Source organism: Symphalangus syndactylus, chromosome 7, assembly GCF_028878055.3.
Source record: "Symphalangus syndactylus isolate Jambi chromosome 7, NHGRI_mSymSyn1-v2.1_pri, whole genome shotgun sequence".
In the NCBI taxonomy this organism is placed as follows: Eukaryota; Metazoa; Chordata; class Mammalia; order Primates; family Hylobatidae; genus Symphalangus; species Symphalangus syndactylus.
The window spans coordinates 16673650-16686511 of NC_072429.2; the positions used below are offsets into that span (position 1 = coordinate 16673650).

Below are 12862 nucleotides of genomic sequence, written 5' to 3' on the forward strand. Positions count from 1 at the left end.
GGTTTCACCATGTTACCCAGGCTGGTCTCAAACTCCTGAGCTCAAGTAATCTGCCCACCTCAGCCTCCCAAAGTGCTGGGATTACAGGCATCAGCCACCATGCCTGGACCATTATTGTTATTTTCAAATAAATGAGCACTTTAAAAAACATTTTCTTAGTTTTAATTTCTCATGTGGTAAATGTAGATAGAGATTATCTTTATACACACAAGTTCTTTGGGGTCTTCAGTAATTTTTAAGAAAGAAGGTTCTGAAACCAAAAAGTCTGAGAACGGCTGCTCTACAGTAACTCCTGAAAGCAAATCTCTGCCAGCAAACATCCTCCAGCCTCTCTTTGAACACCTCATTCCAGTGACGGGGAACTCACTACCTCACGAGGCAGCTGTAGTTGCTGTGTAGTTAGAGAAACACAGTAGATGAGAAATGCTGGTGATTATGATGGGGGCTATTGACTGGAGAGTCTCCTGGGGATGGGGGCAGCACTCAGAGAAGAGCACCGCTTCTGAACACAAGCAAATCTTCAAAGCATAGAGGGACCGCTAAGATGCCAGGGCCCCGGGGCCCTCGCCTGGTGTCCAAGTCACCCCCAAACTCACCCTCAGAAAGGAGGGGAATCCCTGGCCGTAGTATCCAACAGCAAAGTAGTCTGGTTTGGGCCTGAGGATTTTCATGATGCTTTCATAGAATTTTGCCTGCTGGATCTAAAGGAAGAAAACAAGGTTTGTTGCAACACAGATGTGTATCAAAGGCACATTCAACTCGAAGAGGCCTTAGTGAAGACATTATCATTATGCCAGAGCCAATGAGCCATGTGCACATATTTGCATATCTGTGCTGTGTCTATAATCACAATAGTAACAGCTATATTTACAGTATACCAGGGACTGTGTTAATCACTGTACCTGCCCTAGCGTGGTTACTTGAATCATCCTTGTAATAATCCCATGAGTATCTCCATTTTGCAGATAAAGAAATGGTGTCTCATAAAGCAGCCAGTAAGCATGGAGCTGAACCCAGTCAGTTGCATCCAGGGTCCCCATCATTGCATCTCTGCTCCCACCTCCATGCACACTTGGGCATGGATTTGTGAGGCTATGGAATGAATAAATAGCCCCCGATATAGATGTTTTCCTGTGCATGTATACCTAAGACATTTCATCTATTTTAAGAGGTGTGTGTTTCTTGTATTTTAACATCTCTGGAAACAGTCTGAATCTTACTTTACACCTAATGGCATCTTATAACTGCAGTTGGCCCTGAAGGAATCATGACATAGCACAATAAGAAGAATGGTGTATGATTGATGGCATCTTCCATTTGATGCAATCTGGAAGATATATGTGGATCTAGACAGGTGCCTGTGTGATGTGGACTCTGTGCAGGCAAGTGCACATACATTAGTGTGTGCTTGAATGTATCCTGGGGGTGTGTGGGTGTGTGTGTGTGTGTGTCTTGGGCATAGGCATTGGCAAACATCTATGTGGAGGTACACATGGGGCAGGTATCAGGTGTCTGTTGGTGCAAGCATATGTGTGTGTATTTGCGTATTATCTTACAAACAGTGAAAATAGTTAACAGTTCAGCTGTTTTTAACAAGATCACCATACCTTCCCCCCACCAAAAGCTATCAATCCTCTCCTAACATTCTGACTAAGTCGCTGGCCTGGCCTCTCTAAATGGGCTAAGAGGGGTCCCTGGGGTCCTGATGCTCAGGCAGCCGGAAAATATGTGGGGAGTGTGGGTTGAAGGGAAGCGGCCAAAAAGTTCTGCATTTCCCTGCAGAGTCCAACTCCCCGCCAAACCCAGGCTTCTGCAGTACAAGCAGGATCGGCTGGGCTGGCTTCCCCCACTCTCCACTTCCCCCACCAAATCCGGAGCATCGAGATGCTAATGGGAGTAACCAGATGGGGAGCATTTTAATGTGATTTATCTGTTAATCAGAAAGCACAAATTTATGTTTTTATTTAATTGGTTTAGTGATTTGTGGAACTTTTACTGCAAATGTAGCACAGCGTTTATTGGGGCTGCAGCAGCGGTGGCAGTTGCAGCCCCACGCAGGTACTCAATGCTCCCTCTGAGGAGCTGTCACCGAAGCATTTCCCCACGACATCTGTCTTTGGAAATACTCCCCACGGGAAGGGAGATGCTCAGCACAGCCTCGCTCAGGTCCTACTTCCATTTGTTTTCTATTTCCCTAACCCCGCCTGGCCCTCATCCCCATCTCCCCAGGATCTGGGGTGAGCTGAGGCCCTGAGCACCCAGCCTGCAGGGCATTCAGCCTTCCCAGGGGATGCCTTACCAGGTTCTGGCTGAGCAGCTCATAGTCAAATATCTCCATCTCGTACTGTTCCGCCAGCTCCTTGCACAGACTGATGGCCTCTTCCCACATCTACAGGAAGGTCACAGAGACAAAGGTGAGACGGCACCTCCGGGTTTGCATAGCCCTTGATGAGGAAGGGACCCAGGTGTAGCTGTGCTTCCTGGGACTGAGGGGAAACCTCGCTCTGACCCGGACCCACCCCCCATACAGAGGGGTCCAGGGGCTTCCTAGAGAGGATGACCTTCCTCTGGCCTCTCATCTGAGTTTCTTGATAAACAATTGAGTAGGCACAGTTGAGGCTAAACCCTTTATTTATGTGCTCTCTGATTCTTCACAACCACTCTGAGAGGTAACTGACAGCATCTTCATTGTCTAGGTAAGAAACAGAAGTTCAGAAAGGCCCAGCAACCTGTCCCGGGGCAAACACCTCACTAAAAGCAGGATCAGGATGCAAGCCCCCGTGTGTGTCTCCAGGGCCTTGCTCTTCAGTCCCTGCCTCCCACGTGCTCGTGTTTAGTGAATGAAACCTTTGATTCCCTCAGCCTCCTCAGGGAGGTGTTTGCTCCCTTTTCCAAAGATAAATGGTTCACAGAGAAGTGAACAAGGTGGCTCAAGGTCAGAGTTTCCAGGGACAAAATTGGGATCAGGCCCCAGTTCTCCTGATATTCAGCCCTGGGATTCTTCTACTCTGCCAATCCTGTCGCTATTTAATGGGATTATTTGATGTGTGGAAGTAAGGAGTCAGGTAGCATACAGGTGGAAGGGGTGGTGCTAGAGTGTTAAAAAAAAATTAAGACAGACTGTTTTTTAATAGTAGGTCTTCTCCATCTTAAGAGAAAAAATTCTAAACAAAGAAACCCTAGACATAGTGGATAATTCTTCTCTCCTCTGTCTTAGACGAGAGTCAATAGATCACCTCACTCTCTTAGACCAAAGGAGGTCAGGACGGTCTGCAGAGTCAGGGGAGATGCAGGGTGGACCGGAGGCTGGCAAGCTCAAGGGATACCCACTACATTTCACCTTCAGTTTAAAATGGAAAATGCACCTAAATGGAGAAGCTGGGGGAGGTAGGAGGAGGAGAGAGGGGAGGTTGCCAAAATGCAGTGTGAGCTGTGTAGCAAAAGTGCTCTCTCTGCATCCAAGCATAAAAATAAATAAAACCAAGTGCCGAGCGGAGAAGCCACGGCTGTAAACCCACGGACAGCTTAGCAAGCAGCATAAAAATGCTTTATGTTGTAGGAGGAGGAATCAAGTGTACAGGCCAGACTGGGGTTTTCTCTTCACCCTGAACCTGAAGTTTGGGGTAATACCCCTGGACTGGGCCAGGGGACTGTTGGGCTCAAGTATAGGTCTTTGTCTACTTCTCACCATAATGTGAACAGGGAGAAGAAATGCTCTCCCCACGGGTTAACAGATCACTAAGAGACCAGGCAAGGGGCGGGGCAGGAAGTCAGGTGCCTGGGATTTCCTCCCAGGTCTGCCTGTGTGGCCAGTGGGACCTCTGACAGTCACTAATTTCTCTGAGTCTTACACATTCATTACTAAGCACACGGTGGGTTCTGGGTATGGTGTGGTGTGCAGTAATGAAACAGATATAAAGATGGATGAGACACAGACTCGGCTGTCATGGAACATCAGTGGACAAAGCATATACATCAATAGATGAAATCATTTGGTTTTGAGGAATTTAGAGTAGTCTATCAGGTGATTGCAAGATGAACTTATGGAGCAGAAAACCAGCATGTGTGCCTGGAGCAATGAGCCTCCCTGAGGAGGTATAGGGAATGAAAGCTGAGGGGGCACTGAGGAGTTTGGGCTTCCTTCTAGAAGCTTCCATAGCAGTGGCTTTCAGGGTAAGCTGTACCCATCTGCTCCCTCCTCTTTGCTCCCTTGCCTTTTTCCCCGTTATTGCACAATGCCAAAGGGCAATGCAAAAAATATTATTATTGGCATGTCTGTTTTGCCCACTAGACAGTAAGTTCTTTGAGGTTGGAGATCATGCCTTTTTCCTCTCTGCTCAGCATAGAGTGGGCTGAATTGCATATCTTGCTGAGGACAAAGCTCAACGTGTACTTTTAGGCTCTCACACTGCAACCCACTTAATCAGCTGATAAATAGTAAGCTCTGACTTGACACCCAGCAGGGCAGGAGGTTCAAGGGATGGCAGCATCTCTGCCCTCAAGAGGCTTATAATTGTAAATTATGAAAACAGTGCTCTCCAACCGCTTGGGTCTTGGGAATTTATAAGCCCTTCCACAGACATTACCTCATTTTATCTTTCCAGAGAAGGTAGAGGGATCCGACTAAGACAGATGCAATAAACTACAGTGACAACACAGGCCCAAATTAAGTGCTAAATTATGTCCTGATGAACTGTAAGAGGTCTTGCAATGCAGAGGAGAGGGAGGGATGCAGGTAAGCCCGAGGACTAAAGAAAGCTTGAGAGAGGAAGTGGTGGAGTAGGGTAATGATGATGTTACTGACATTTCACCAGCTATTACTATGCACTAGGTCCTATGCTGGGTGCTCTACATGCATTTTCTGACTCTATTTTCACAGTACAACTAGAAAGAAGGTACTATTAGCACCTCACTGTTATGGGTGGGGAATTGGAGTCTCTTAGGTCAAGGGAAGGGTAGGTGGTAGAGGAGCAAGGATTGCAGATGGGCCATCTGGCCCCAGAGCTTGATCATGTGGCCACCGAGCAATGTTCTCTATAGGGTGCATGACAGTTTTGGGGCTGGTACTTCCTGCAGAGGCTGGAGCTGGGCAGCAGCTGGTCTGGCCAATCTCCTGACCAAACCCAGCCAAGCATCCTTGCTGTTTAAAGATCAAGGATGACACTGCATGTCATTCATCCATTCAGTTCATTCATTTATGAATGCCCAGTGATTAGAACAGAACCTAGGACATAGGCCTACATAGTCACTGGGAACTTCCTAGGTTCTGTCCTAGTCACTGGGCATTTAGCAGTGGACAAGACAAGTCTCTGCTCTCATGGCATTCTAAATCGGGGAGCCAGAAAATAAACAAGTAAAAAGAAAATGAACAAGATGATGTCTCATAGGAACAAGTGCTTTGAAGAAGCCATAAGGGTAACTTGGGGCAGAGGTGCTGCTGGTTTGTCTAGTGGTGGTCAGGGAAGACCTCCTTAGCATGTGACATCCGAGTGAAGCCCAGCCTTCCAGCAGGTAGCTATAGTGGAAGAATACTTCCAGCTGGGAAAAGCAAGTACACAGCCCCTGAGTTTGAAAAGAGCTTGGCATAGAGTACATAAGCAAGAAGGACCCCAGCAGGGATGAAATGAGAGAGGCAGCCAGGGCACAGCTCATGTAGGGCCTCATGGGCCATGGGAAGGATTGCGTAATTTAAGTAGATTGGGGGAGCCATTGAGAAATTGAGAGCAGGCGAATGGCATAATCCAATCTATGTTTTATGATCATCCTATCTGCTATATGGAGGATGATCTGTTGGGGGTAGTGGAGGAAGCAGGAAAATTGTTTAGGATCCATCGCAGTGCCCAGGTAAGCAATGTCGGGGCCTTACATGGAGGTGGAAGGAATGGAGATGGAGAGGAAGTGGAAAGAAGTGATCAGAATTAGGATTTGGAGGGATATCTGACAGAGCTGAGGTTGGATTGGATGTAAGGTATGGGACAGAACCATCCTTCCAGTGGCCAGGGTCCCCACAGAGAGAGCGGGGGCAAGGACAGATTACCTTTCCTTTGTCAAAGTAGCCTATGATGGTCTCGTAGAGCGTCTCCTTGAGCTGCCGGTGTGTCTGGGGGTGCTGCTGGCCTGTCTGCATGACCTGTGATGCACACTGCTCATCTGACCACTGTGAAGAGAAGACATGGGAAGTCACACAGGGCGGAGAGGCTGCCAAGAGCAGGTGTCTTCCTAGGATTAAAGGCAGGAACTACCCCCCCACCCACTCACACACCCTGTCCTTTCCATCTCTCCTCCTTTGTTGAACTCAGCTTATTTCTGGAAACTTGGGGTACCACTGGAGAGGCTGCCCTTTTGAGGCATGAGTACCCAGGATATTTGGAGGTTGCCCTCCAGGCAGCACTAATGTCCCAAGTCCCAAAACAGACAAATGAGGGAACATGAACTATTAAAACCACAGTGATTAGGAATCAGATGAAGCCCTGCAAACACCCTCCCCTCTGCTAGCTTCCCCCAACCTGTCCTGGGTGCCAGTGGTCAGTCATAGAGATGCTGAGCTGCAATTTCCACTTGTGAAGCCTCCTGGTTTTTGTTGAGTTGCACTTATCTTACTCTTTATTGGCTCTCTGTGTGTTGTTTGTAGGGATTTACTTAGAACCCCTAAGACACATGCTCCCAGCTCTCCCAAAGCCAAAGGAAATCATTCCGATTTTCTTCCCAGCTACAGCTAAGTTCTCAACAGAAGGAATGCAGCTCAGTGGGCATGCCAATGATTTACCGTTAATAGCAGTTTAGATATTATATAAAACTGCAAAACGTATCTTGGAGGGGGGTTGTTGCTAAATGTAAAGATCACTCAAAACCACATGTGACCGGGGAAGCAGTACAAAAAGTATCCTGCCAGCTCAAGAGTTTGTAGACACAGGGCAAAACAAAATTTGTTTGGATTCTTCTCCTTTTTTTTCTTTTTTCACTCTTCGACTTGCTGTAAGGCCCTGTCAGGATCCCAGCATAAATGCCCTTCACCCAAAGTGACAGTACCTTGAGAAGCCAGGTGTGGAGAAGGAGCGTGTAGGCAGCCTCTGTGTAATTGTCACAGTCCAGGTGAAGATCGCGGAGTTTGTACAGGTACCTGTTTGAGGGAAAATATGCACTAAGCTACCAGGTGCAGTGAAAAGGAGACACCTGGCAGGGACAAGCAGGAGCCCAGAAAACAACTGGGCACCTCTCTGGGTCACAAGAAAGTCCTCCTCCCTGGATAACCAGAACTTTGTGTGGGTGATGACAGCACCTAGTGCGTGTTTGGTACTTAGTGCATGACAGGTACTAAGCTAAGTATTCTAAATTTCCTAGATTACTTAATATTTATGACAACCCTGTGAGATGAGTCTCAGGAATTCCTCTTTTCAGATGAGAGAACTGTTGCCTGGATAAGTTAGGTGCCATTCCAGCTAACATGCAACTTGATAATCAATGGTCTGGCCAATGCAATATGACAAGCAAGAGAAATAAAGGAAGGAGAGAGAGACAATTTATCAGGAGTTCTGTGCTAATAAACAGAAGAGTCAGGACATGATGCCTACTCTTAATCACGGTGGCACTGCAGGAATATGAACAAGCCACAGCAGCTATAAGGGGCAGTTCCTACCCCTCTCTGCAGAGTTCTCTGGGTGTAAGTAAGTGCATTTTTTGGTAATAAAAGGAAATGGATCAGGGGCTGGAGAATAGATATTCATATGTAGACCTTGAGCTGTCAGTAGGAAGAGTTAGCTATTTGACTGCCATCACATTTTAACTTCCTTTCCCTTTGAAAAGTGAGATCCCAGTTATGAACCACGAGATGGCAATATAGCTGAGGGGTACTGAGGATGAAAACAAGGACAAAGGAAGGGTGCTTTGGAAAATTCTTAGATAACTGATCCATAATAGGTATTAAGGGGCAGTGAATTAACTTCTCTGTGCCTCAGTTTGCTCATCTGTAAAATGGCAACACTCAGAACCTATCTATAAAGTGACTGGGCATATAAAGGGCCAAGGAGACCATGTGTGTCTTACAAAAGGCTCAATACATGACAGCTCGCATTGCTGCTAAGAAATGCAAGTATGCACTGAAAGTAATTAGTCTGTAGCCGGCACTGAGCAGCGACAGTTGTTACCTATTATCACTGTGAGCTAGATTCCTCTACAAAACATTCTCTCCTGCCACTGTTGGAAACAGAATCCAGAGGCAATGAACCACTGCATTGGTGACCTGCATATCATTAGCAGGATTTATTTAAACCCATCTCTAAGTAATGTGTTCAGGGGATATGCTGATTTCTTCCTGTGAGAGGAGAGGCAAGGAATGAATGCCTGCCATGGTGCCAGCATTCCACCCTCACCCACTGTCTCACACCAGGCAACACAGGGTTTCTTGGGCATCTACACTCAATGCGTGTCTCAATGCTCAGGTTTATGTTCCTTTTGGGAAAAAGGCTTTCTGCACGAAGCTCACCAAAGGAGAAGCGAATGTTCAGTGTTCCTGGCCACATAAAATGGGCCAGTGGGTCAAATGTAGGCTGCCTGAAATCAGGGTAGGGACCGCCAAAGACTTTGAGGCGAGGAAAGGTCACCTAGTGGTGATTTGATAGCCGCTGTGCCGGGATACCCTGGCAGTCTTTTGTTCATTCACTTATTCATTCAGCAAAGCTGTACCGGGCATCCAGGCTATATCAGGCCTTAGAGATAAACAGTGACAAATGCAGGCACTGTTCTCAGGGTTTGGGATTTAGAGTCTAGGAGAAGAGACAGGCATGAATCAAATCATCAGACACATAACCAAGAACACAGCGATGATATGTGTTGTGAAGGAGTGGTCTACGGTACTAGGAGAGCAGGCATTATCCAGGTGGGGAAAAGAGGGGCTTCTAAAAAGATTCCTATGGCATAACAGTTGATCTGAAGGGGAAAGGGATGAGTTGGGAGAGTTTCCCAGGCAGAAACATTTGTTCATTCATTCATTCAACAAATGGGTGTTTTATTATCATGTGTATTTTTATCAATTCATCCTTCCAACAACTCTATTAAGATGAGAAAACTGAGATCCAGGTTAAGAGAGCTAAAGCCAGAAGCAGATTTCAAGCTCAGTGATTTCTGCTTTCACAGACACAGCCTTTCCACTCTCCTCCCACCTAATGTTCTGCTAATCAGAGTTAACCGTGAAATTGCACACGACCTCCATGTAGAGTTTGGAATTTAGAAACACCTGTGTGTGCACACATGGCTTAATTCTGCCTTATCTCCTCCTGACCGTCCTCGATGCCTTAGACCCCTAGATGGCTGAGTTCAAAAAACTTGGGGAGAGCAGCCCGGGGAGAGCTTCCCTGCTACTTTCAACTCCCCCTTTGGCACCCTCTCCTTTTCCTTGTTAACTCAAGGGTCTGATGATCTGCTACAGAACCCAAAAGAAGGCACCCTAATAAAAAGACATCCCTCAACCAGGGATACCAAACTCAAGCACCTCCAGATGGCAGGGACAGGGAGTAGCACAGTAGGGAATAGAGATGATGTCGTGACAACAGTGCTCCAGGCCTGTCCAGAATGGCTGCCACCACCCAGTTCGGCTAACAGTCGTCAGAATAGGACAAGGGCCAAGTGTTGTCACGCCTTCTGAGTTTTCCAGGAGAAAAAGGAAATTTTGATTTTTATGTAAAATCTCCAGATTTTTAAATGTTGGCAGCCAATTAAAAATGTTTTTAAATATTCCGCCTGCCAAACAGAACAGATTTTCAGGCTATACCCTGTTTGCAGTCTGATTTAGACAAATATGGTTTTCCTAGATTACTACGGGCCTCAAATCTCCAAAGCTTGTGGAGGTCTGGGATTCGCCGTCTGTGTTTCTAAAATAAGAAGGGGAGAAACAAGGTTGGAGGGAGGAAACCATGTGGCAGCCGTATTACCTATAATACTTCATTTAATCCTCAAAACAGAAGGTAGGATGGAAACATTCTAGAGGTAGGAAAACCTCAACCCAGAAAGATTGAGTAATTTATCCAAGGTTACAGAAAAAGCGAGGCAAGGAGCCATGTCCTTCAGACCCCAAAGCTTTGCGCTGCTACAATAAGATATGACTAATGACGTTATAAATATCCCAAACTCCGGACAACCTATAAAATTATTTTTTCTCCATATGATAGTTCCTATTTCTGGAGTAATGCTAAACTAGGTACCTAGATATATCTGCCGTAATAGCAGAGTGAGTGTAGACTTGAAGTCTCTGCCGTCTGACAGAATGTGACAAAAGCCCTGTAAATACCTTGCTCCTCAATCTTCTAGTTGACTCTACCTCAAGGGCTCCAGCCTCATAAGGATGTGCATAAAGGTATATGTCCAAGAATCTTGTTGTTGTGGCCGGGCGCAGTGGCTCACGCCTGTAATCCCAGCACTTTGAGAGGCCAAGGTGGGCGGATCACCTGAGGTTGGGAGTTCGAGGCCAGCCTGGCCAACATGGTAAAACCTCGTCTCTACTAAAAATACAAAATTAGCCAGGTGTGGTGGTGCAGGCCTGTAGTCCCAGCTGTTTGGGGGGCCGAGGCACGAGAATTGCTTGAACCCGGGAGGCAGAGGTTGTGGTGAGCTGAATTGGCACCACTGCACTCCAGCCTGGGCAAAACTCTGTCTCAAAAAAAAAAAAAAATTTGTTTTTGTGCTTTTTATTGTAGAAAAAGTTGGAAACAATCTAAATGTTCAACAATATAGGATTGGCTATATAAATGATGGTATATTCTGGAAAAAATTTTATAGTTTCATTAAAAATGATGTTGATCTACATCTGTTGACATGGAGTTCTTGTCAAGTTAGAAAAAGCAAAGAATAAATTACAAGTAATATAAACCCATTTTTGCAAAAAATATGCATGCATAGAATTCAATGTATATATAAATATAAAAAGTCCTGCAAATATGTATGGATTATGGGAATTTATTTCACTTTTTGTGTTGCTTGCCCATATTTTATGTTTATTTTTGCTTTGTAATAAGTATGTTTTTATTATAAATAAAAGTAAAAATAATTTTTAAATTGCAGAAAAAAATATGAGATTCTGAGAAAAATTGGCAAAGGAGTTCTTTGCTTCAGGCTAATGTCCCCAAAAAACCCTTCATGATATATTCAAATAATATCATTTAAATGCCTACAAGGATGCAGATATCATGCATCTTAGTATCTTTTTTTTCCCTTCAAAACTGGGCTAGTCAATGGTCTTACTACATGTCTGGACTCGGGCTTCACAGTAATTTATCCAAGCTTAGCCCTGCAACAATGCAAATGCACCCCAACAGTTCAAATCACAAGGTATTCACTCTTAAGGAAAATATGATCTGTGGGAACAACAGGACAGCATAGAAGGCCAGATGATTTCAAGTGGTTTTATGGGGCTGACTGTGGGAGAATGAAAGGAGTTGAATCGAGAGAAATTGACAGGAATCAGAACAGAGGGCCTGAATGTCAAGAAGAGAAGTTTAAATTTTATCCTGAAGGCAGCAGGGAGCCATCGATGGATACTGAGCAGGAAAGTGACACAGCAGGTCTGGATTTTAGAAAATATGAATCTTACCTTATGTACATCTCCTCCCTGTTGTTATCTTTGTAGAAATTCTAGGTAAGGGAGGAAAAACAATGATGAGCATTGTTCTTTGCAATATCACAGAGGTCAAGGGTGTGGTGATGATGAGAGGAAGATTGCTGTTTAGTATCTGGGTACCCTGAGATAGGAATAGGAAATTTATTTTCCTGGATGCACCAAAGATGCATCAAACAGCCTAATTGGAAGATTCTGCTTTGAAAGTCACTTCCCTGACCCTTAGACTACAAAGGAACAGAGGACTTGATGTGTCTCAGCCATCACATATCAGGAGGTGCAGTTCAGTTTTTTGCTGCATTGAGAGGTGGGCTGCCAAGACTGGGGTAGTCTACTTTGACTAAGCCCAAGTTGAAAGGCAGCCCAGCTTTATGTTTCAAAGCTCAGGCCTTGCACTGGAAAGAACCTGAGTTGGAAAGTGAGTGATAGCACCTCGGTAATAGTAATAGATCAGAATTCCTGATAGTGCGGAACTATCAGGAATTATATAGGATTCTGCCACCAAAACATTTAAACTTGGCAATACATAGGAATCTAGGTCCCTATTCCAGCTCAGGGGCCATTTAGATTAGTAGTTGCCCTGGACTTCACCACCAGAGATCCTAATCCCATGGCATTTTTTAAACAAGTCCTTACAGATTCTGAGCCAGGTGGTCCTGGTCCAATCCATGAGCCACACCAGGTGCATATCCTGGTTTAATGCAGCACACCCACATGCACCTGAGGCTCAGAGAGAGGCGGCGACATGTTCCAGAGCACACAGTCAATGGGTGGCAAATCATACTGGACATCATCTGTCCTGATACCACCTCCATCCCCACCCTCCTCCTTGACACCATATTTAAGCAACGCACTAAAAACTAGTGGTGTCTAAATGCTTGGAGAACTGTCTGTCCCAAGCATTCCCCCTGATCTTAGCTGGCTGTTAAAGGTCATTTTCCTTAACCAACTCTGTCTCTCAGAGAGAAGCTGCTCAGCTCGTGGAAAACACCTCTTCATGATCTTTATGTAAACTGGGCCTGGTGGAGTTATTAGCAATGAATTCCTTTCCGCTGTCATCAGGATTTTTAAACTCTCCTTGGCATTCTGGAAAATCAATGGCAATATCTAGTCTGTTTTAAAAAAGTGCATTTAGGGTAAAGGGAGGCCACACAACAGAGCTAAGGGGACAGGGTTTGTGTTTCAGGAGCCTTGGGAATGGTAGGGAGGTTGATGTGACGATGCCACATGGCCTTTTGGTCAACTTCATTCTTTAAA

At 45.5% G+C, this 12862-nt stretch overlaps 1 protein-coding gene across 5 annotated transcripts in view; it reads right to left on the bottom strand.

Moving 5' to 3' along the window:
- DOCK2 (dedicator of cytokinesis 2) overlaps nucleotides 1–12862 on the bottom strand; it is a 445548-nt gene that overhangs the window by 35360 nt on the left and 397326 nt on the right. For all 5 annotated transcript variants that reach the window (XM_055285285.2, XM_063642612.1, XM_055285286.2 and 2 more), the window contains 5 exons: nucleotides 11582–11622; nucleotides 7030–7120; nucleotides 6038–6157; nucleotides 2300–2389; nucleotides 597–701 (listed from right to left, as the gene is read on the bottom strand). In XM_055285285.2, the coding sequence (XP_055141260.1) occupies nucleotides 597–701; nucleotides 2300–2389; nucleotides 6038–6157; nucleotides 7030–7120; nucleotides 11582–11622 (447 nt within the window). The remainder of the gene's footprint in view (nucleotides 1–596; nucleotides 702–2299; nucleotides 2390–6037; nucleotides 6158–7029; nucleotides 7121–11581; nucleotides 11623–12862) is intronic.